Here is a 24,985-nt window from a genome sequence, read left to right as displayed (position 1 = left end):
CTATCCACTGAGTCATGGCTGACACAACCAACTAGTTAGAGCTTGCGCTGACCATTCTTCCCACGACTTTCTCAGGCTGAAGTACGGCATGAATAGAGGTCCTTAAAGGGGCAGCTGGAGGTCAACATTTGGAGCCAGGAGCAGCAGGAGAGCCTCTCATGCTCCACGTTAATACTGCAGACCACTGGCATCCTGTGCACGAATCCCACCTCGCTCCCCCTGGAAAAACGGGGCGAATGATATAATTTACCTTCAGGTCGTGTCTGGTTGAAGACAGTTCCGATTCTTTTCCATAAATATCTGACTGAAGCTTCGCCAGGTTGCTTTGAGAGGTTTGATAATCCTTTTGCAGTTCAAAGAGCTTCCCTTGATTCACAGCCAGCTGCTCGCTCAGCTCTGCCACCTGCTGCTGAAGTTTGGGTAATGCATCAGCCTGTATAGAAAATAGAAAACAAAGACAATTTGTAGCCAGAGCGAGAGGTGAGACAAAAAAATAGAGAGGGAGCATGAAAAGAACAGACGGCCATTTGTATAGCATCTTTCAAGACCTCAGCACGTCCCAAAGCGCTCGACAGGCAATGAAGTACTTTTGGGGAAAGCGGCAGCCAATTTGTGCACAGCAAGCTCCCACAAACAGCAATGTGGTAATGACCCAGACCATCTGTTTTAGCGATATTAGTTGAGGGAATAATACTGGCCAGGACACAGTGGAGAACTCCCCCTGCTTCTCTTCGAATAGTGCCATGGGATCTGTTCCAATCACAGGTGAAGTGATTCTTCATCTTGTGGTTGATCCCAGACACTATTAAAATTAGTGAACTGTAATCTTTCCTAATGTTAATAAAAACATATGACTTGGTAAAAAGTGTCTCAAAACTACATACCTTTTGAGAAAGTTCCATTTTTAAGTCTTTCAGCTGGGTCTCATACCCCTTCTTCTGCTGCTCCTGAGCTTCCAGTGATTCTTTCAGTTTTGACTGGAGTTGCTGCTCAGTTTTTTGTCTCTCCTTCAAAGCCTCCTGCAGATTAACGGTTTGGGCCGTTAGTCCGTCAGTGCTCGTTTTCAGCTGCTTCTCAGCCTGAAACAAGAACAATCACTAATTTAAGTTGTATGCATCCAGCACATCCTCCCTTCCCAACAGTTCATGTTACTGTTAATGCATTACCACAGCACCCAGTGCAGGCTGGAAAACAGATGTTGATTGAGGGCTTTAAAACAAGAAATTGTTTCCACTTGTAGGAGAGTGCTGAACATGTTAACAGATTGGCAAAAGCATTTAGGAGGATTTTTTTTTAAAAACACAGTGAGGAACGCACTGTCATATGGAATGGTTTAAAACAGATTGTATTGATATATTTAAGGGGAGGCTAGATGTGTAAATAAGGGAGAAGGGAATAGAGGGATACAGGGCAAGGATAGGAATAGGTAATTAAAGTGAGAGGTTTGTGTAGTGTATAAACTCAGGTACAGACCAGTTGGACTGAATGGCCATTTTCCGTATTGTAGATTCTGTACAATTCTATGTAAATAAGATTTGTCAAAATTAGTACATTCTTTACCCTTGTTGTATCGGCACCATTAGGGCAGGAGGATGACACGAGTAACCCACCCTTTGAGTCAGAACCGATTCCTTCTCAAGCAACATCATCACTGTTTTCAGCTGAAGGAGGAACATTAGTGAATGAACCATGGGTTTGGAAAGGAGCTTTGAATGTTTGAGTCCTGGACATCCCAAACTACCCATCCAGGAATCACCCTGAACCACATTGCAGATAACCAACAGAGGGCTAGCCCCCATGCTCTTCAGCGGAGATTGAAAATCTAGCTTCATTCAATTCCTTCATTTTTCTCAAATCCAAGCAGGTCTTCGCTTTGTTGGCGCCAACCTCTGTCTCCCTGCTGCAACTGAAATGTTTGGCTGATGTAGTTTGATCTCGAATGGAACTCCAGAAAGCTCGTTTGCTCTTGTGTCAAGAAGTTGTTGCTCCCTCAACAGCTCTTAATATAAAACTAAAATCTGAATAGCATTCCCAGGAGGTCAAAATACCCTCCATAAATAATAAGCCAAATAGAATGCACAACTTTGATAAGAAGTCTCAGACAGGCTTAAAAGAGCTCTATAGGGATAAATCTCGAACAGTCGATGTATTTATCCCTAGAGAACTAAGAGAGACAAGGGATGAGATTTGGGACGCTCTGACAGTCATTGTGAGAGTGTTGATGCATGTTGGAGAAGAGATTAGAAAAGGTCAATGTCATGCCAGTTTTCCAAAAGGATCAACAAACAGACCCAGCCAACTGCAACTTATTTAGGTTACATCAATACTAGAGGAATTATTCGGTGTAGACATGAGCAATATTCCCTCTAATTTCCCTTCACTGTGTGTGGCCTGTTTCTTACACTGCGTGGTCCCTTTAAGATCACCGTGCGGCTGCGCATGCACGCACCTTAAAAGGGACTGTTGCTTGTGCGCAGCCCGTTTGTTCCATGTGGCATATTCCCGACTGCTAGGTGGCCGTGCACCCACGAGTCTTAAAGGGAATGCTGGGCATCAGGAGCACATATCCGATATCCTATTGTAACCCGATGTGGAGACAGGAGGGGAAGGTCCTGCCTGATTAACTCCTCAATGTTTCTGAAGTGACATTCCAAATGGACAATAACATTCCCTAGGACGTGGTGAATACAGATTTCAAAACGACATTCAGCAAACATCTCCTTGAAAGACTACTTTGCAAGCTTATAGTGAGGATTCAAGCAAAACCTGAGAATGGATAAGCAACAGGTACTTTAGCACATCTTTAACCAAGCTTTTGGTCGCTAGTCTTAAAGGTTTCTTCTTTGGTTCAGTGTTAATTTGTGTCTGGTTATGTTCCTGTAAAGCGTCTTGGGATGTTCTGCTACATTCAAGGTGCTACATAAATACAAGCAGTTGTTGGAAACCATGGTGTTTCTAACTCATTAATCACATGGGTTCAAAAGCTGAATGACAACAGGCCAAATTTGGCAAAATAAAGCTAGGAGGGGCAACTCAGATTTTGAGAAGACAGCTCAGAAACTACTGAAAGAGCTGAACAAAATGTTGAAGTGGGTGTAACAATAGTAAATGAAACAAAACAGGCAAGTAGGAAGTGTGCGGTGTGAGTACTCCATGAAACGGTACATGATTTTTTTATTCGTTCCTGAGATGTGGGCGTCGCTGGCAAGGCCAGCATTTATTGCCCATCCCTAATTGCCCTCGAGAAGGTGGTGGTGAGCTGCCTTCTTGAACCGCTGCAGTCCACGTGGGATAGGTACACTCACACAGCTGTTAGGAAGGCAGTTCCAGGATTCTGACCCAACAAGGAACGGCGATATAGTTCCAAGTCAGGATGGTGTGTGGCTTGGCGGGGAACTTGCAGGTGGTGGTGTTCCCATGCATTTGCTGTCCTTGTCCTTCTAGATAGTAGAGGCCATGGGTTTGGACAGTGGTGTCGAAGGAGCCTTGGTGCGTTGCTGAATTGCATCTTGTAGACGGTACACACTGCTGCCACTATGCGTCAGTGGTGAAGGGAGTGAATGTTGAAAGTCGTGGATAGGGTGCCAATCAAGTGGGCTGCTTTGTCCTTGATGGCATTGAGCCTCTTGAGTGCTGTTGGAGCTGCATCCATCCAGGCAAGTGGAGAGTACTCCATCACACTCCTGACTTGTGCCTTGCAGATGGTGGACAGGCATTGGGGAGTTAGGAGGCGAGTTGCTCGTTGCAGAATTCCCAGCCTCTGACCTGCTGTTGTAGCCACAGCATTTATGTGGCTGGTCAAGTTCAGTTTCTGGTCTGAGACCATCTTTCCACAGATGCGCCAGACCTGCTGAGTGAATCCAGCATTTCTTGTTTTTGTTTCAGTTCTCTCAGACGGGATTTTCGTTTGTCTCTTTTACCTTGTTCACCTTCATTGCTTTCTATTTCCCTCCTGGTGTTTGATAAGGTATCTACCAAAACTCGTTTTCACAGCCACATCTCCTTCCTCAGTGACTGTCTCCGGCTCCGACTGATTCCACGTGGATTCCAACTGCAGTTTCACCCATCATGCTTTGAAACCACCCAGGATCACAGGTATCTCCGAGAAATACAACGTTCCTCGGACTGCTACTCTCGCCGCATCCTGAGATCTACACTCAGTGCTATGCGCCGCCATATGCACACACTGGACCTCTCTCTCCAGCAGCACCGTCTCACCTTATCTCAAATCTGTTCTACTCCGCAGTTTCATCTCATCTTACGTCTCATCCGACGCATGAGTTCCGAAGAAGGGTCACTGACCCGAAACGTTAACTCTGCTTCTCTTTCCACAGATGCTGCCAGACCTGCTGAGTGAATCCAGCATTTCTTGTTTTTGTTTCAGTTTCTGGTCAATGTTAACCCCCAGGATGTTGATAGTGGGGGATTCAGTGATGGTAATGCCTTTGAACATTAAGGGAAGATGGTTAGATTCTGTTACTTGCTACTTATCAGCCCAAGTCTGGATGTTGTCCAGGTCTTGCTGCATTTGGATACAGGCTGCTGCATTATCTGAGCAGTCAGAAGAGGTGCAATCTTCAGCGAACATCCCCACTTCTGAGCTTATGATTGAAGGAAGGTCATTGATGAAGCAGCTGAAGATGGTTGGGCCTAGTTCACTATCCTAAGGAACTCTTGCATTGATGTCCTGGGACTGAGATGACTGACCTCCAACAACCACAACCACCATCCTTTGCACTAGGTATGACTCCAGCCAGCAAAGGGTTTTCCTCCGATGCCCATTGACTCCAGTTTTGTTAGGGCTCCTTGATGCCATTCTCCATCAAATGCTGCCTTGATGTCAAGCACAGTCACGCTCACCTCACTTCTGGAGTTCTGCTCTTATGTCCATGTTTGGACCAAGGCTGTAATGAGGTCTGGAGCTGAGTGGCCCTGGCGGAACCCAAACTGAGCGCCACTGAGCAGGTTATTGCTGAGCAAGTGCCACTTGATAGCAGTGTCAACGATCCCTTCCATCACTTTACTGATGATCGGGAGTAGGCTGATAGGGCAGTAATTGGTTGGGTTGGATTTGTCCTGCTTTTTGTGTACAGGACACACCCGGGCAATTTTCCACATTGTCGGGTAGATGCCAGTGTTGTAGCTGTACTGGAACAGCTTGGCTAGGAGTGCGACTAATTCTGGAGCACAGGTCTTCAGTACTATTGCCGGAATATTGTCAGGGCCCATCGCCTTTGCAGTATACAGTGCCTTGAGCTATTTCTTGATATCACGTGGAGTGAATTGAATTGGCTAAAGGCTGGCATCTGTAATGCTGGGGACCTCAGGAGAAGGCGGAGATAGATCATCCACTCAGCACTTCTGGCTGAAGATAGCTGCAAATGCTTCAGCCTTGTCTTTTGCACTGATGTGCTGGGCTCCCCCATTGTTGAGGGTGGGGATATTTGTGGAGCCTCCTCCTCCTGTTACCTGGTTAATTGCCCCCCCACCATTCACAACTGGATGTGGCAGGACTGCAAAGCTTAGATCTGATCTGTTGGGTATGGGATCGCCTAGCTCTGTCTATCACATGCTGCTTATGCTGTCTGAGATGCAAGCAGCTCTGAGTTGCAGCTTTACAAGGCTGACACCTCATTTTTAGGTATGTCTGGTGCTGCTCCTGGGCATGCCCTCCTGCACTCTTCATTGAACCAGGATTGGTTCCCTGGCTTGATGGCAATGGTAGAGTGGGAGATATGCTGGGCCATGAGGTTAAAGATTGTGGTTGAATACAGTTCCGCTGCTGCTGATGGCCCACAGTCCCTCATGGATGCCCAGTTTTGAGTTGCTAGATCTCTTCAAAATCTATCCCATTCAGCATGGCGATAGTGCCACACAACACGATGTTGCTCTCCTCATTGTGAAGATGGGACCTCTTCTCCACAAGGACTGTGCGGTGGTCACTCCTACCAATACTGTCATGGACAGATGCATTTGCGACAGGTAGATTGGTAAGGACGAGGTCAAGTAGGTTTTTCCCTCTTGTTGGTTCCCTCACCACCTGCCACAGACCTAGTCTTGTAGCTATGTCCTCTAGGACTCTGCCAGCTCAGTCAGTGGTGGTGCTACCAAGCCACTCTTGGTGATGGACATTGAAGTCCCCCACCCAGAGTACATTCTGTGCCCTTGCCACCCTCAGTGCTTCTTCCGATTGGTGTTCACTATGGAGAAGCACTGATTCATCAGCTGAGGCGGGGGCAAGGCAGCAGGAAGTGGTAATCAGCAGCAGGTTTCCTTGCCCATGTTTGAACTGATGCCACAAAACTTTATGGGGTCCAAAGTCAATGTTGAGGACGCCCAGGGCAACTACCTCCTGACTTTATTACCACTGTGCTGCCACCTCTGGTGGGTCTGTCCTGTCAGTGGGACAGGACATACCCAGGGATGGTGGTGGTGGTGTCAGGGACATTGTTAAGGTATGATTCCGTGAACATGACCATGTCAGGATGTTGCTTGATTAGTTTGTGGGACAGCTCTCCCAACTTTGGCTCAAGTAGTTAGGCTCTCTCTAAGAGAGAATCAGCTAGTCCCACTCCCCTGCCTTTTCCTAGTAGCCCTGCAAACCTTTTCTCTTCAAATAATTATCCAATTCCTTTTTGAAAGCCACAATTGAATCTGCCTCCACCATACACTCAGGCAGTACATTCCAGATCCAAACCACTCGCTGCTTAAAAATTTTTTACTTTACATCATCTCTGGTTCTTTTTACCTTAAATCAGTGTTCTCTGCTTCTTAAGCCTTCCATCAATGACAACAGTTACTCCCTATCTACTCTGTCCAGACCACTCATAAATTTTGAGCACCTCCATCAAATTTCCTCTTAACCTTTTCTCGGAGAACAGCTCCAGCCTCTCAATTTATCCACGTAACAGAAGTTTCTCATCCCCGAATGCCATGAAGGGATTTGAAAACAAGAATGCGAATTACACAAGGTGCATGGGGAAATTGGGATTCTTCACTTTCAACATTCACACCGCCCAAGCTGCGATGTTCCTGTTACTTGTACCTTGCCAAGTTACCAATTAGACTTCACTGTCGGCAACAGCTCAAAAGGACTCAAGAACCAAAATGAGATGATTTTTTTTTTTTAAAGTACCAGCAAGGAACATCTACAACAACTACAGAAGGTGCTATGTTAGTGAGATTTACAGTGCAGCATTTCAACATATTCAAAGTACAATTGCATCACTGATGTTTAAAAACAAATTGCTAAAAGATCAGAACTAATTTCTTCCAGTTCCGATGAAAGGCCATTGACCTGAAACATTAACTCTGCTTCTCTCTCTACAGATGCTGTCTGACCTGATCATTTCCAGCAATTTCTGTTTTTATTTCAGATTTCCAGCATCTGCAGTTGACAGTATGGCCTGTTACATCCTGGCACCATGGGCCCACTCTCTGTCAAGTGAAGTCACTTGTCAATTGGACGAAGATCTACAGAGTCACTGAATTATTTGCATCCTTGCTCAACGGGCACAGGTGAATACAAGAAAATCCTGCAGGTCAGATGCCCTCAAGACGACGGCCACCCCGTCTCGCCCTCAAGGTGAGGGCCACCCAGTCTCGCTCACCTCCTCTTTCCTTTGCACCAAACTCTTCAGCTCGTTCACTTCATTGGTTGCACTCTCATACTTTTTCTGCAACTCTTGTTTGACTTGCTCGTGCGATTTTTCCTAAACAAACAGGAACTGGGAATCAGTTATTTCTGAAGGAGTGAAACCACACCACCCAATCCCCTGCAGCACCAACACAGGTGGGCAAGGGTCTGCTCCCTTTAAAATGTTTATACTTGTGCAGATTCAGGCAGGCTTGTAGCATTTGAGTTATTAACGTGGTTAGCAAAGCTACATTGGATTGAAATACCGACAGCGTTGGCCTAGTGCTTGCTGCTGGTTAAAAGCAAAGCAAGGAAAACAAAAATGAAAGACCTGCATTTATATAGCATCCTGCATGACATCCCAAAGTACTTTACGGCCAATAACATACTTTTGAAGTGTAGTCACTGTTGTTATGTAGGAAATGCAGCAGGCAAACGGCCAGATAATGCCCTTTAGTGATGCTGGTTGAGGGATGACTATTGATCAGCACACAAGGGAGAATGACCCTGCTCTTCTTTGCCATGGAATCTTGAATGCAGACGTGGCCTCCGGTTAACGTCACATCCGAAAGATGGCAGCTCCGAGACAGTGCCGCACTCCCTCAGTACTGCACTGGAGCGTCACCCTGGATTAGGTGTTCAAGTTTCTGGATTAAGTTATGCAATCTGAGGTGTGGCAGAAAGCAGACAGGGTGAAACTTTCTTGTCCTAATGCTTAGCTATGATAATGAAAACAAATATATCACAAATGGGTTTTTGATACTATTTAACCATGATTGAATAATCTAGCCATGTAGTCTTTTTAAAAATCTGGATTTATACATAGGTATGTTGATTGTTTGAAAATTCTTCCCAGTGTCTTGTGCCAATATTTATGCCTCAATCAAAATAACTATAGAACAAATGATCCAGTCACTTTCACATTACTGCTCGTGGGAGCTTGCTGTTCCTAAATTGACTGTGGTGTTTCTTACATTACAACAGTGACTACACCTCAACAGAACTTTATTGGCTGTTAAGTATTTTGGGACATTGAGGTCACGAAAGGCACTTGATAAATGCAGGTTCTTTTTAGTTTAAAATCGGTCTGGATATTTACTAAACAACTTTCAGTCCTTGTTAACAGCATCAAGATTTTCTTGTTTTTAATTGATTTTAAGAGTGGACCTGACTCAAACGCACCGCTAACTATAAGCAGTCCAGCTTCCCCCATGTTTCTCCTCTCCCTTCCCCAGTCACATACAAAGACTATTTCTGTAATTAAAAGGGAAGGTTGGACTCTTTAGCCTTGGTTGCAGCCCACTCTCAGGGAAGATCCTCCAAAGATTAAAGTCATAAGGAAGGAAACAAGAAACCATCTTAGCTACTCCTCACTGATAACAGGCTCAGGAATCTCACGTTCAGCACTTGTGTTGGGACCTGTCCCGGAGGCATAGCACAGAGGATAGATGTAATAAAGTAGAAAATTAAAACTCTGGAATTTTATAGGATCCATATGTTGTGATACGATAGTGCACTGGTTATGCTACTGGATTTGTAATCCAGAGGCATGGACTGATAATTCAGAGAATACGTGTTCAAATCCCACTATGTTTGGAGAAACTGAATTTTCTTCGAAAAAATCTGAAAATAAAAGACTGTTATCAGGAAATGTATCCGAGGCGGTTAGATTGTTATAAGAACCTCACTGTCTTTTGGGGAAGGAAACCCCAGTTTGGCTTCTACGCAACACCAGTCCCACAACATGGAAGTGCTGGACTCCTAACTGCCCCTGAACTTGGCCTATCAGGTTGCTACAAGGCGGCCCTCCGCCACCTTCTGAAGGGCAACTAGGGATGGGCAAGAAATGCTGGCCTTGCTAGCGACGCCCACATCCCAAGAATGCAACTTTTAAAAATATCAAATCTATGTACGTTTACCCAACAGTTGGTACACACTGACCTTCTCATCAAAGGCAGCTTTCGTCAAATGCCGATCTTTCTCCAGTTCTGCTCGCGTTTCTGTGAGGGCTTTTGAAGCCTTGGCGAGCCTGTGCTTGGTTTCCATCAGCTCCTTGGAGGAAGCCTCTTCCTCCAGTTTAAGTGCCGTAAGCTCTCCTTTCAGTCTGCTCTCGCTCTCCGCCTTATTCTTAATGTCCTCATTCAGCTGCTTGAGCCCCTGGTCCAGCTGAGCTCGCTCTCTCTCATGTTCCAGCGTCTGTTTCCTAGTCCTGTCCAGAATTTCACATTTTTCCTGCAATTCCTGCTTTACACCAGAAACACTGAAAATAAGAAAATGTTGGTCACAAAATCAGTTTACTTTAACAAATGTGAATCCATTTCACATCTGTAATAACATTCGCATTTCAGATTCCACACATCACTGCAGTAAATAAACTGAAAATGTTAGTTCTTTGCACATTCTGCAAAGCACCAAACTTTGCTTCTCCCTTGCTGTGACCTTTGAAAGCTCAGCCCGCTTAAAACAAATTATGCACAACCCATGGAATGCAATTTCGTGAAAGCCATGGGATTAAAGGGACAGTGGCAGTGTGGATAGGAAATTGACTGAGAAACAGAAAGCAGAGAGAAGTGGTGCACAGTTGTTTTCCAGATTGGAGAGAAGTATACAATGGTGTTCCCCAGGAGTTGGTGTTGGGACCGCTGTTCTTTTTATTAATTGTATTAATGACCTAAGCTTGGGTACACAGGGCATACTTTCAAAGTCTGCAGATGACACAAAACTCAGAACTGTAGTGAACGAGGATAGTAACAGACTTCAGGAGGACATTGACTGATGAAATGGGCAGACACACGGCAGATGCAATTTATCAGATTGATGAAGCATGAAGTGATGCAATTTGGAAGGAAGAATAAGGAGAGGAATTATAAACTAAACTGTACCATTATAAAGCGAGTGCAGCAACAGGGAGGCTGGGGGAAGCCCATACACAAATCTTTGAAGGTGGCAGAACAGGTTGATAAAGCAGTTTAGAAAGTATTTGGATCCTTGACTTTATTAATGGAGGTATAGAGTACAAAAGCAAAAAGCCATGATAAAGCTTTACAGAACACAAGTTGAACCTTAACTAGAGTATTGCGCCCAATTGGATTGTTCACCTTAAAAGCATAAAAGTTAAGGGGCAATTTAATGGAGCTGTTTTAAATCATGGGATGATGATGAGAAACTGCTTGCAATGGCAGGAGGGTTGGTAATCAGAGGATGCAGATTTAAAATAATTACCAAAAACATTCGGGGAAATTTTGATATCGTACGTTGTTGTGATCTGGAATGCACTGCCTGAAAGGGTAGTGGAAGCAGATTCAGTAAGAGCTTCAAAAAGGGAATTCGATAGATACTTGAAAAGTAGAAATTTGCAGAACAATGGGAAACAGCAGGGGAGTGGTGCAAATGGATAGATCTTTTAAAGAAAAGGCACAAACAGAATGGGTCAAATGGCCTCCTTCTGTGCTGTGTGAACCCAACACCTCCAAAGCAGACAGAAATTTCACTCCTTACATTTCCTTCTCCGCCTTGAGCTGTTGTTCCAGTTCTTTGATTTGGCTCTCTTGAGCGGAGTGCTGTTTTTGGAGCTGGTTTTGTTCATCTCGGGCCTGTTTCTCACTCCTCTCGGCCTTGGCAATGTCAGATTCCAGCTTCTAAAAGAAGAAACCTCGTTATTGCACAGTGATAGCTCTTTCAGCAGACTCCATGTAAAACCTCTCATTGCACAAATAAAGGTTATTAACTGCTTTTATTTAGAGAGCTAGTTAACTGCAATTTTAACTTGCTTTTGGTTTAAACTTACAAAAATGATCAAAATATCTTAATTTATCGTAAACTACATTTTGACTTTTTGTTTCCTTTGGCTTTAATGCAGGCATCTGCTGCAGTACCTCTACTGGGTAACAGGGGTGCTAGCAACCAATTACACAACAGTTTCTCTCTCCAAGCTGTTCAACGTTTTTATTAATTCATTCCCAGGATGTGGACATCCTAGCATTTATTACCCATCCCTAATTGACCTCGAGAAGGTGGTGGTAAGCTGCCTTCTTGAACCGCTGCAGTCCATGTGTAGATGCACTTACAGTGCTATTAGGGAGAGTTTTCTTGGATTTTGACCCAGCAACAGTGAAGGAACGGCAATATATTTCAAAGTCAGAATGCTGTGTCTAACGTGGGAGGCGAACTTGCAGGTGGCAGCATTCTAATGCATCTGCTGCTCTTGACCTTCTGAGGGTAGAGGATGCGGGTTTGGAAGGTACTGTCAAAGGAGGCTTGGCGAATTTCTGCAGTGACCCTTGTACATGGTACACGCTGCGGCTACGGTGCGTTGGTGGTAGAGTGAGTATTTAAGGTGGCGGATGGAGTGATCAAGCGGACTGTTTTGTTTTGGATGGTGTTGAACTTAAGAGTGTTGGAGCTGCACTCATCCACACAAGTGGAGAGTATTCCATCACACTCCTAACTTGTGCCTTGTAGATGGTGGGCAGGCATTGGAGAGTCAGGAGGTGAGACACTCGCCACAGAATACCTAACCTCTGACCTGTTCTTGTAGCCACAGTATTTATGGGGCTGGTCAAATTAGGTTTCTGATCAATAGCTTGGGTTAATTACGACAAAGATGAGTTAGGCAAAGAATATTTTATTTGAAAACTGACTGCAGCAATCCTGGTTCAGGTTGATTTAAAGAAAACTATTTGTGAAGCCATATTCCAATCACATCCCCATCACCACAGACACTTGGAATGATGATTGAAACCTCTCTAATAAATCTCATCTCAATGATTCCTTACTGTGTTGTGCAGGGAATGGGGTCTCTGCCTTTCATACACATGTTAAATTAGCCCCTCTCTTCAGAAACCTGGTTATTTTATTCGAATTGGGAAGGGCAGGGGTAGAAAAGAAAACTGAAGAACCTGATTTCACTGCCATTCCAACTGTGATAAGAAAGAGATGATCCAATGACGTATACATTTAGATCCTAGTTAACTTCGAGTGACCTCTAGATCAGCTCAGCTGAGAAAAGATTTATAATGTACCAACTGTTCGACAGATTGCCTTTGATGTTGACTTTTTATTCATTTGAGAGACACGGGGATGGTTGGAATTATTGTTCATCTCACAAAAGACCACCTACCATTAATAAACTTTAGCGATATAAATAGATAAATAAATACTTCTGAAAATAAAAATAGAGCTCATTTCTTGGCTCTCAAGCTTGCGCTATATAGAACACTCTGGGAAGTACACACACTATAAACTGGTAATCATTCATTTCGATTCCTGTTCTTCAGAGTAAATTTAATCTAAACATTTTAGAATGGAGTTTGTTTCTGTATATTTACTATAGACCTTAATCTGTGCTTCCAGTTGTTCTATTTTCTGCTCAGAGATCAATTGCTTCTCCTTGTATTCTTTAAGGCTGGTGTCCAGTTGAGTGCAATTCTCAGTCTTCTCATTAAGTTTTGCTGTAGCCTGATCCAGTTGGCCCTGGGTCTTGGTTAGCTCCTGGAGAAATACAACATATCATGAAGTAATGGTTCTGTTATTGGATGACGACAACAATAATTTATATTTAAATAGCATCTTTAGCATAGTAGACTTAGCACCTTTGACATAGTAAAACGTCCTAGGGTGTTTCACAAGAGCATTTAGGCAAAATCTGACACCAGGGCACAGAAGATGATATCAGAACAAGTGACCAAAACCTTGGTCAAGGAGGTAGGTTTTAAAGGAGCATCTTAAAGGAGGAAAGAAAGGTAGAGGGGTGGAGAAGTTTAGGGAGGGAATTCCAGAGGTTAGGGCCCAGGCAACTGAAGGCATGGCTGCCAATCGTGGAGTGATACAAATCGGGGATGCGCAAGAGGCCAGAATTGGAGCAGCACAGTGATCTCGGAGTATTGTGGGTCTGGAGAAGGTTATAGGGAGAGGGAGAGGCGAGACCACGGAGGGATTTGAAAACAAGGACGAAAATTTTAAAATCAAGATGTTGTCAGACTGGAACAAATGTATGTCAGCGAGCACGGAGTAGACGGATAATTGGGACTTGGTGCGAGTTAGGAGATGGGCAGAGTTTTGGATGAGCTTGAGTTTACGGAGGGTGCAATGTGGGGCGGGGGGTGGGTTCGGCCAGGAGAGCACTGGAATAGTCGAGTCTGAAGGTACTATTAAGGCATAGATGACAGTGTCATCAGCAAATAGGTTGAGGCAGGGACAGATTCAGGAAATCTTATGGAAGAAGTCATCTGCAGTCCTGATGGAGAGGATACCGGCACTGAAACTAAGCTCAGGTGGACATGTAATCTAGAGAATGAGCGTTCAAATTCCACTGTTGCAGTTTGAGAATTTGAGTTCAGTTCAAAATGAAATCTGGAAAAAGCTGGTCTCAGTAAAAGTAACCAAGAAGTTGTCGGATTGTCGTAAAAATCCAACTGGTTCATTCAGGTCCTTTATGGAAGGAAATCTGCCATCCTTACCTGGTCTGGACGATATGCAATGATAGTCACATACCAACAGGTCTGACTCTTAACTGCCTCGAAAGCCACTCAGCTTATAAAAGGGTAAGCAGAGATGGGAAATAAACCGCCAGCAACTTCCATATCCCGTGAATGAATAATAATGTCTAAAAATCAGTTCGCCATACATGTTGGCTACTTTTCTTTTTACAGCATTTGCATGAAAAAAACATTTTGATGGGTTATCTTTAAAGTAGGATCTACTTTAAAGTAGCCTACATTCTGGCCCCACTTTTCCCTCCACCCCCATCACAAAATAGATTTTCTGCCTGTTATTTTGAAACCCCACTCCCCACACAATCAAATGTTACATGAAACAATTGAAAGAGCTTTCCCTAAATTTACATATTAATTTGCAGTGGGCTGTGTAACTAATTGCCAGCTTGCTTTGGTTGATTTTGTTGCACTAATGCAAATGGTAGCTGTTGCTCTGCAGTCTTAAGCAAATGCTGCCAGTACTGGCATCACATAATTTTAGCTCAGAGGCAAGAAGGCAAGATAAAAGAATACATTTTAATCACCTGTAATGTATTCAGCTTAAAATCGGCACAAACCTCCCGTCAATATGTTTCCATTATAAATGTGGACGTAGGAATTTCAGATAAAAAATTTTGACTGTCAACTTGTTACCGAGATAATTAGACCTTCCTGCTGTTGCAGGTGCTGCAGTGCCACCACCAATAGGAGGGTAGAACTGCAATGTTTACATAGGCAGTTTCCATTGTAAAGGAATTTATCATGGAAAGATAAAAGACAGAATGCACGACTTTAAAACATGGACTGAAGCACCAAAGTCTGTTACCTGCTCTTTATCCTGCAGTGCGTGCTTGGCGGTTTCTAAATGATTTTCCAGGTCAGCTCGTTGTGCAGTTTTGGACGCTTCCGCAGACAGCAGCAGCTCAGTTTTCCCCTTCACCTGAAATATTTAAGAAAACATGAATTACAAAGACAACTATAAGTGATTGGAATGGCTCATTTAACTCTGCAAAATGGAACAAACAAACCAGAGGAGGCCACTCGGCCATTAAACTAGACCATCGCTGATCTACACCTCAATTCCATTTAGCCGCCTTTTTTCCCCACATCCCGTCATACCCTTGCCCAACAAAAATCTATCGATTTCAGACTTGAAAATTTCAGCATCCACAGCCTTTGATGGACAGAGATCCAAATTTCCACTACCCTTTGTGTGATGAAGTGCTTTCTGATTTCACTTCAAACTCACCTGGCTCAAATAGGAGGGATACATTTATTTTCTCCATACTAAATAAACAACAGTTGTCAAGTTCAAAAAGAGGAAAATATCACTAGCAAATTTAACATGTCCCCATGTATAAAATCCAGTTTTTCCAGCAATTGATATTAGATGTTTGCTACTACGCATCACTTGATGTAGACAAAGTGTATCTGACAAAACATTTCAAAAATATCCAACACTCAAGACCCCAAAGAAATCCATCCAGCACGGTCAATTATGTACAATTAAAACTGCACAAAACAACAGATGATTTTGAGGGGCTGAGAATAGAACTTGGGGGAAAATAAAATGGACAATAAAATTGACAAACAATAATATGGAACTGAAATAGCAAACATTTAACATGGTGTCCAACAGAGTCCAGGAAAAATATATTCCACGAAAATACAGTAACAAACTTAAATGCTAATGAGACACCATAAATGAATAAAGACATAAGGGAAAATTGAGGGTAAAGAAAGAGGCAGACATTAAGTACATAGACAGGAGAGAGCATGACAATGGAGAATAGGGAGATTAGGGAAGTCAAAAAATTAGGAAGACAATGATGATCCATGAAATTATCAAGGAACAACAAACAAAATAAAAAAACATTCTACAGGCAATAAATAAAAAATTCAGCATGGGAATAGGACCACCAAGGGATGAACAGGATAAAATCACACACAGCAACAGTGAAAGTGGCAGGGAAAGTAAATAATTACTTTGCTTCAGTATTTACCAGGGAGATGGATCAAGTGAACAACACATAGGAAGCGGAGATTAGAAATGATATAATCACATAGAAAATTTATTTTAATTCTTTTACAGAGGAACATAGGAGCAGTAGGCCATTCAGCCCATCAGGCTCTGCCATTCAATACAATCATGTCTGATCATCCACTTCAATGCCTACACTACCCCCATATCCCTTTGTCACAGGATATGGGCATTGCTGGCTAAGCCAGCATTTATTGCCCATCCCTAATCGCCCTTGAGAAGGTGGTGGTGAGCCACCTTCTTGAACTGCTGCAGAGCGTATGGTCTAAGTATACCCACAGTGCTGTTCAGGAAGGGAGTTCCAAGATTTTGGCCCAGCAACAGTGAAGGAAAGCAATATAGCAGGATGGTGTGTGGCTTGGAGGGGAACTTGCAGGTGGTGGCGTTCACATGCATCTGCTGCTCTTGTCCTTCTAGGTGGTGGAGGTCGTGGGTTTGGAAGGTGCTGTCGAAGAAGCCTTGGTGAGTTGCTGCCGTGCATTTTGTAGATGATACACATTGCTACCACTGTGTGTTGGTGGTGGAGGAAGTGAATGAAGATGGTGGATGGGGTGCTAATCAAGCAGGCTGCTTTGTCCTGGATGGTGTCGAGCTTCTTGAGTGTTGCTGGAGCTGCACTCATCCAGGCAAGTGGAGAGTATTACAGCACACACCTGACTTGTGCCTTGTTCATGGTGGACGGGCATTGGGGAGTCAGGAGGTGAGTTACTCGCCGCAGAATTCCTAGCCTCTGATCTGCTCTTGTATTTATACGGCTGGTCCAGTTCAGGTTCTGGTCAATGTAACCCCCAGGATATTGATAGTGGGGGATTCCATTGGGTAATGCCATTGAATGTCAAGGAAGATGGTTGGATTCTCTCTTGTTTGAGATGGTCGTTGCCTCGAACTTGTGTGACGCAAATTAACTTGCCACTTATCAGCCCAAGCCTGAATATTGTCCAGGTCTTGTTGCATATTGACATGGACTGCTTCAGTATCTGAGTCGTCGCAAATGGTGCTGAACATTGTGCAGTCATCAGTGAACATCCCTACTTCTGACCTGACGATGGAAGGGAAGTCATTGATGAAGCAGCTGAAGATGGTTGGGCCCAGAACACTACCCTGTGGAAATCCTGCAGTGATGTCCTGGGACTGAGATAATTGACCTCCAACAACCATCTTCATTTGTGCTAGGTAGGATTCCAACCAGTCGAGATTTTCCTCCTCCGATTCTCACTGATTACAGTTTTGCTAGGGCTCCTTGATGCCATACTTGGTCAAATGCTGACTTGATGTCAAGGGAAGTCACTCGCATCTTACATCTTGGAGTTCTGCTCTTTTGCACATGTTTAGACCAAGGCTGTAATGAGGTCAGGAGCTGAGTGGCCCTGGCAGAACCCAAACTGAGGATCAGTGAGTAAGTTATTGCTCAGTAAGTGCTGCTACATGTGATTCCAAACCCTCAGCAATGTGGTTGACTCTAAATGCCCTCTGAAATGGCCTAGCGAGCCACACACAGTTGTACCAAACCGCTAGAGAAGTCTAAAAGGAATGAAGCTGGACAGACCACCCGGCATCAACCTAGGCACTGGAAATGACGACAACACACCCAGCCCTGTCGACCCTGCAACGTTCTCCTTACAAACATCTGGGGGCTTGTGCCAAAATTGGGAGAGCTGTCCCACAGACAAGTCATGCAACAGCCTGACATAGTCAATCACAGAATCATACCTTACAATGTTCCAGACACCCCCATCACCAGCGCTGGGTATGTCCTGTCTCACCGGGAGGACTGACCCACCAGAGGTGGTGGCACAGTGGCATACAAAATGGAAAGTGAAATATTAAATAAACTATTCAAATTCAGAAGAGGATGAAATTCCTGGTCTGGTTGGACCGTATCTATTCATTTTAAAAGGATTGAGAGATTAGATAGGAGAGGCAGTATTACATATACTTAATACTGCATTAGAAAAAGAAGCAGTGCCAGAAGACTGGCGGTTAGCTAACCTTGTACCTATATTTAAGAAGGGAGATAGCCACGTCCAGGGAACTATAGACCAGTCAGCTTAATATTAGTTGTAAGAAAAGTCATGGAATTCCTACTAAAAGAGAAAACGGAACATCTAGAAATCAAAAATTAATAATGAATAGTCAGCATTGATTTCAAAAGGGAACATCTTGCTTGAACAACCTCATTGAAATCTATGAAGAGGTAAAAGAGTAGACAAGGGTAATGCAGTAGATGGAACTTATCCAGAGTGTCAAAAATTTTTGTCTACGGAAAGCAGCACAAATCCAATTGGCCAATTATCACCCCATCAATTTACTCTCAATCAACAGTAATGTGGTAGAAGGTGTCATTGACCATGCTATCAAGCAATAACCTGCTCACCAATGCTCAGTATGGGTTCTGCCAGGACCGCTCAACTCCAGACCTCATTACAGCCTTGGTCCAAACGTGGACAAAAAAAAGAGCTGAACTCCAGAGGTGAGGTGAGAATGACTGCCTTTGACATCAAGACAGCATTTGACCGAGTGTGGCATTGAGCAGTCCGAACAAAATTGAAGTCAATGGGAATCAGTCTTAAGTGGAACCAACTCATGGTAAACCTATCTTAGATTGAGTACTGTGTAATGAGGCAGGGTTAATTAGTAAACTCATAGTAAAAGATCCTCTGGGAAAAAGTGATCATAATACAATTGAACCTATTAAGTTTGAGAATGACATACTCAAAACCAAAACAAGAATCTTAAGCTTGAAGCCAACTGTATAGGTATGAGGAAAAGCTGGCTAAGGTTGTTTGGGTGATTTGACTAAAAGGTATACAAATTAGGAGAAGTAGGCCATTCAGCCCCTCGAGTCTGTTCTGGCATTCAATAAGATCATGGCTGATCTGTTTATGTCTCGAAATCCACACTCCCAGCTCCCCCTGATAATCTTTGATTCCCTTGCCTAACATGAATCTATCTACCCCTACTTTAAAATTGTTCACCACCAACTTCTGAGGCAGAGAGTACCAAAGTCCCACAACCCTCAAAACAGTGCCCCCTAGTTCTGGACTCCCCCACAAGAGGAAACATCCTTTCCACATCCACCTAGTCAAGACCATTCAGGATCTTGCATACTTCAATCAAGTTTCCCTTCACTCTTCTAAACTCCAGCGAAAAGAAGCCCAGTCTGTCCAACCTTTCCTCATAAGACAACCTGCTCATTCCAGGCATCAATCTAGTAAACCTCCTCTGAACCGCCTCCAACGCATTCACATCCTTCCTTAAATAAAGAGACGAAACCTGCAAATAGTATTCGAGATGTGGTCTCACCAATGCCTTGTATAACTGAAGCATAGCAAGCTTACTTTTATTTTCAATTCTTCTCACAATAATTCCATTAGCCTTCTTCATTACTTGCTGTACCTGTATACTAACCTTTTGTGATTCCTGCACTAGAACACCTAGATCCCTCCGTACCTCGGAATTCTGCAGTCATTCTCCATTTAAGTAATACTTGGTTTTTTTATTCTTCCTGCCAAAATGAAGAACTTCACATTTTCCCACATGATACTCCATCTGCCAGATTTTTGCCCACTCAACCAATCTATAATCGGTCTGCAACCTCATGTCCTCTTCACAACATTCTTTCCACCCATCTTTGTGTCATCTGCAAATTTAGCTACCATGCCATCGCTCCCCTCATCTACGTCATTGATATAAATTGTAAAACGTTGAGGCCTCAACACAGACCCCTGTGGGACTCCACTCGTCACATCCTGCCAATCAGAAAAGGACCCATTTATGTATACTATGTTTTCTGCCAGCCAGCCAATCTGCTATCCATGCTAATGTTACCCACTACACCATGAGATCCTACTTTCTGCTATCACCTTTTATGTGGCACCTTGTCAAATTCTTTCTGGAAATCCAGGTACAGTACGTCAATGGGCTCCCTTTAATGCAGAGCAGATGTTACTCCTTCAAAAGGACTCCAATAAATTGGTTAAACATGATCTCCCTTTCACAAAACCATGCTGACTATTCCCGATTACCGTGAGTTTTTCTAAGTGCCCAGCTCTAGCCTCCTTAATGATTGATTCTAACACCTTCTCCACAACAGACGTCAAGCTAACTGGCCTATAGTTAACAGTTTTCCTCCTCCCCACCCCCTTCTTGAATAGAGGGGTTATATTTGCTATTTTCCAGTTTGATGGAACCTTTCCAGAATCAAGCAAATTTTGAAAAATTAACACCAAAACATCTACTACCTTATTAGCCACCTCTTTTAAGACCCTAGAATGAAGCCCATCTGGACCCGGGGACTTGTCAGCCCGCAGCTCCATCAGTTTGATCGGAACCACTTCCCTGGTGATTGTAATTTCACCAAGTTCCTCTCGTCCTTCCACCTCCTGATTTACAGCTATTACAGGTATTTTTTTTGTATCCTCTATAGTGAAGACGGAATCAAAATATTTGTTCATTTCATCTGCCATTTCCTTATTATCTATTAACCCCCCCCATTCTCTCACTCTAGTGGACCAACACTCACTTTACTTACTCTTTTCCTTTTTAAATACCCGTAGAAACTCATGCTATCTAGCTAACTTCCTCTCATCCACCAATTTCTTTCTCCTGATTAACCTTATAATCATTCTTTGCTGTTCTTTATATTCTGAGCAATCATCTGACCTGTCACTCATCTTTGCACAATTATATGCCTTTTCCTTAGTTTTGATGCTTTCTTTAATTTCTTTAGTTAATCACCGATGGTGGGTCCTCCCCTTAGAACTTTTCTTTATAGTAGGAATATACTTATCCTGAGTATTCTGAAATATCCCTTTGAATGTCTGCCACTGCTTCTCTATTGATCTATCTCCTAGCGAGCTCAACTTTCATGCCCAAATGGTTCCCCTTATTTAACTTTTAAATACTAGTTTTAGACTCACTCTTCACTCTTTCAAACTGGGTGCAAAATTCAATCCTATTGTGGTCATTGCTACCTAGAGGTGCCTTTACTCTGAGGTCATTAATTAATCCTGTCACATTACACAATACCAAGTCTAATATGACCTGCTCTCTGGTTGGTTCCAGAACGTGCTGCTCTAAGAAACTATCTCAAAAGCATTCTATGAACTCCTCATCCAGGCTACTATTGCCAATCTGATTTTTCCAGTTTATATATAGATTAAAATCACCCATGATTACTGCCATCCCTTTATCACAAGCACCCAATATTTCTTCTTGTATATTTTGTCCTACATTATGGTTACTGTTAGGGGGCCTTCAGACCACTCCCACTAGTGACTTCTTTCCCCGACTATTCCTCATCTCCACCCAAACTGATTTTACATCCTGATCTTCTGGACCAAGGTCAAGTCTAACTATTCCAATAATCCTTGATTAAGAATGCTACCCCTCCACCTTTACATAACTTCCTATTCTTCTTGAACGGCATATATCCCTCAAGATTCAGGAACCAATCCTCGTCATCCTGCAGCCACGTCTCCGTAATGGCCATCAGATCATATTTATTTATTTCAATGTGCACTATCAGTTCATCTACTTTGTTATGAATGCTATGTGTATTCAGATACAGAGCCTTTAAGTTTTGTCTTTTTATTATCTTTGTAACATCTAGTCTTGACTGTTGGTCTATTAGGAAGGGACAGAGAGAAAAAAACTACCATTCTCTGACCTTATTACCCTGGAGGCTCTACTCTTTAATTTGGTGCCTAGCTCCTCATACTGTCTATGCAGAACCTCTTTCCTACTCCTACCTAGGTCATTGGTATCTACATGGAGCACAACTGAATCCTCCCCCTCCAAGTTCCTGTCCAACCCTGAGCAAATGTCCCGAACCCTGGCACCGGGTAGGCAACACAGTCTTCTGGACTCTCGCTCTTGGCGAACAGTGTGAATCCCCCTCACTATACTATCCCCTACTACCACTACATTCCTTTTTGCTCCCCTCACTTGAATGGCTTTCTGGACCACAATGCCATGGCTAGTCTGCCATGACCAAGAGTAATGTATCCAAGTTTGCTGATGTTACAAAGCGAGGTGGGAATGTAAGCTGTGAGGACACAAAGAGGCTGCAAAAAATACAGACAGGTTAAATGAATGGAAAACAAGGTGGTAGATGGAGTATAATGTGGGGAAGTGTGAGGTTTTTCACTTTGGTAGTAAGAATAGAAAAACAGAATTTTTTAAAAAAGGTGTGAAACTTCTAAATGTTGATGTTCAGAGACACTTAGGTCTGCTCGTACAAGGAACACAAAGTTAGCATGCAATTACAGCAAGCAATCAGGAAAGCAAATGGCATGCTGGTCTTTAGTACATAAGGATTGGAGTTCAATAATAAGGAGACATTGAGCAAGACGATTTCATGGTTTTACACCATGTTAAATTTGCTCTGAAATGAGCAGTTGTTCCTTGAAACAAAAAAAAGAGCTCTTAAAAGAACTGACGGACCTCAATGTTTTGGGCAGCGAACTCTGCCCATCGTCTGGATGAATAACTGGAATGGGTGAAAACAGTAGGTTTATGTGCAGTGGAGAATGGGTTATTTTGCTAGACGATGGGCAGAATCCGCAGCCCAAAACATTGAGGCCTGCCAGTTCTTCTAAGAACTTTATTTTTCAAGGAACAACGAACTGCTCTTTTCAGAGCAAATTCACATGGTGTAAAACTATAAAATCATCGTACTCAACATTACCGCTCTCACGAGGAAACAACTTTCAAGTAGAAGACTTGCTACAATTGTACAGGGCTTTGGTGAGACCACACCTAGAGTATTGTGCACAGTTTTGGTCTCCATATCTAAGGGAGGATATACTTACATTGGAGACGGTACAGCAAAGGTTCAACAGTTTGGTTCTGGGGATGAGGCTGAGTAAATTAGTCCTATACTCTCTGCTGTTTACACGAATGACAGGTGATTTGATTGAAACAAAGAATATTCTGAACAGGCTTGACAGGGAGATTGTTACCCAGGTTGGGGAATCTAGAACACAGTCTCAAGATAAGGAGTTGACCATTTAGAACTGAGATTAGGATAAAATTCTTCACTCTGGTTGTTAACCTTTGGAATTCTCTACCCCAGAGGATTGTGGATGGTCCATCATTGAGTATATTCAAGGCTGAGATCGATAGATTTTTGGTCTCTAAGGGAATCAAGGGAGCGGGAAAGTGGGGGATGAGACAGAAAAAAATCAGCCGTCATCATATTGAAAGGTGCAGCAGGCTCGAGGGCTGTATGGTCTACTCCTGCTCCTATTTCTTATGGTCTCTTTACCTGCTTGAACAAGTGCAGCTCCAACAATACTCAAGAAGCTGAACACCATCCAGGACAAAGCAGCCCACTTGACTGACAGCCTTTCCAACACCAACACAGCTACAGTGTGTACCATCTACAAGATGCACTGCAGCAACTTGCCATAGCTCCTTCAATAGCACCTTCCAAACTCGCGACCTCGACCACCTTGAGGCACAGGGACAGCAGGTGCATGGGAACACCACCACCCGCAAGTTCCCTTCCAAGTAACACACCATCCTGACTTGGAAATATAATCGCTGTTCCTTCATTGGTATTGGGTTAAAATCCTGGAACCAGGCACCCTCCACCCCCGCCCCGCCCAACAGCACTGTTGGTGTACCTACAGCACATGGACTGCGGCGTTCACCTCCACCCGCTCCAGGGCAATTAGGGATGGGCAATAATTGCTGGCCTCGTCAACGATGCCCACATCCCATGAACGAATAAAAACAATTTCCAGAAGGTTTTCAATAAAGGTGCCACATAATAGACTAATGAATAAGGTCACAGCATGCTGCACCAGGACAAGCAGCAGAATGGATAGCTGGCTGGCTGTGAAACAGAGAGTGAAGAGTGGGGGGGTTAACGGGTATCCACTCAATGGCAGAAGGTGCGAAATGGGGTTCTACAAGGATCAGTGCTGGGACCACAGTTGTTCACAATGTATATTAAAGAGGAGGAATCTGGAATCAAAAACACCATTTCTGAATTTGCAGACAGCACCAAATTTAGAGGTGGTATAGTCAACACTCAGGAGGACTACAATAAATTACAAGATGACATTCATAAACTTGCAGAATAGGCATATGATTGCCAAATGAATTTCAACAGAGGTAAGTACTAGGTACTACATTTTGTTATTAATAATGTCACATCAGAGCCCTTTCCTATCCTGAGTGGTGTGAAACAGGGCTGTGTTCTCGCACCCACACTTTTTGGGATTTTCTTCTCCCTGCTGCTTTCACATGCGTTCAAATCCTCTGAAGAAGGAATTTTCCTCCACACAAGATCAGGGGGCAGGTTGTTCAACCTTGCCCGTCTAAGAGCGAAGTCCAAAGTACGGAAAGTCCTCATCAGAGAACTCCTCTTTGCTGACGATGCTGCTTTAACATCTCACACTGAAGAATGCCTGCAGAGTCTCATCGACAGGTTTGCGTCTGCCTGCAATGAATTTGGCCTAACCATCAGCCTCAAGAAAACGAACATCATGGGGCAGGATGTCAGAAATGCTCCATCCATCAATATTGGCGACCACGCTCTGGAAGTGGTTCAAGAGTTCACCTACCTAGGCTCAACTATCACCAGTAACCTGTCTCTAGATGCAGAAATCAACAAGCGCATGGGTAAGGCTTCCACTGCTATGTCCAGACTGGCCAAGAGAGTGTGGGAAAATGGCGCACTGACACGGAACACAAAAGTCCGAGTGTATCAGGCCTGTGTCCTCAGTACCTTGCTCTACGGCAGCGAGGCCTGGACAACGTATGCCAGCCAAGAGCGACGTCTCAATTCATTCCATCTTCGCTGCCTTCGGAGAATACTTGGCATCA

General features: G+C 43.6%; 1 protein-coding gene across 6 annotated transcripts in view; it reads right to left on the bottom strand.

The window, feature by feature from the left end:
- Positions 1–24,985, bottom strand: part of eea1 (early endosome antigen 1) — a 122,330-nt gene that overhangs the window by 32,654 nt on the left and 64,691 nt on the right. For all 6 annotated transcript variants that reach the window (XM_068058820.1, XM_068058821.1, XM_068058823.1 and 3 more), the window contains 7 exons: positions 14,936–15,049; positions 12,971–13,126; positions 11,135–11,274; positions 9,578–9,896; positions 7,611–7,712; positions 885–1,079; positions 251–433 (listed from right to left, as the gene is read on the bottom strand). In XM_068058820.1, the coding sequence (XP_067914921.1) occupies positions 251–433; positions 885–1,079; positions 7,611–7,712; positions 9,578–9,896; positions 11,135–11,274; positions 12,971–13,126; positions 14,936–15,049 (1,209 nt within the window). The remainder of the gene's footprint in view (positions 1–250; positions 434–884; positions 1,080–7,610; positions 7,713–9,577; positions 9,897–11,134; positions 11,275–12,970; positions 13,127–14,935; positions 15,050–24,985) is intronic.

The sequence above is a fragment of the Heterodontus francisci genome, chromosome 27 (assembly GCF_036365525.1).
Source record: "Heterodontus francisci isolate sHetFra1 chromosome 27, sHetFra1.hap1, whole genome shotgun sequence".
Lineage (NCBI taxonomy): Eukaryota > Metazoa > Chordata > Chondrichthyes > Heterodontiformes > Heterodontidae > Heterodontus > Heterodontus francisci.
The sequence above is the reverse complement of the archived record's forward strand: the minus strand, read 5'-3'. Positions and strand labels throughout refer to the sequence as shown.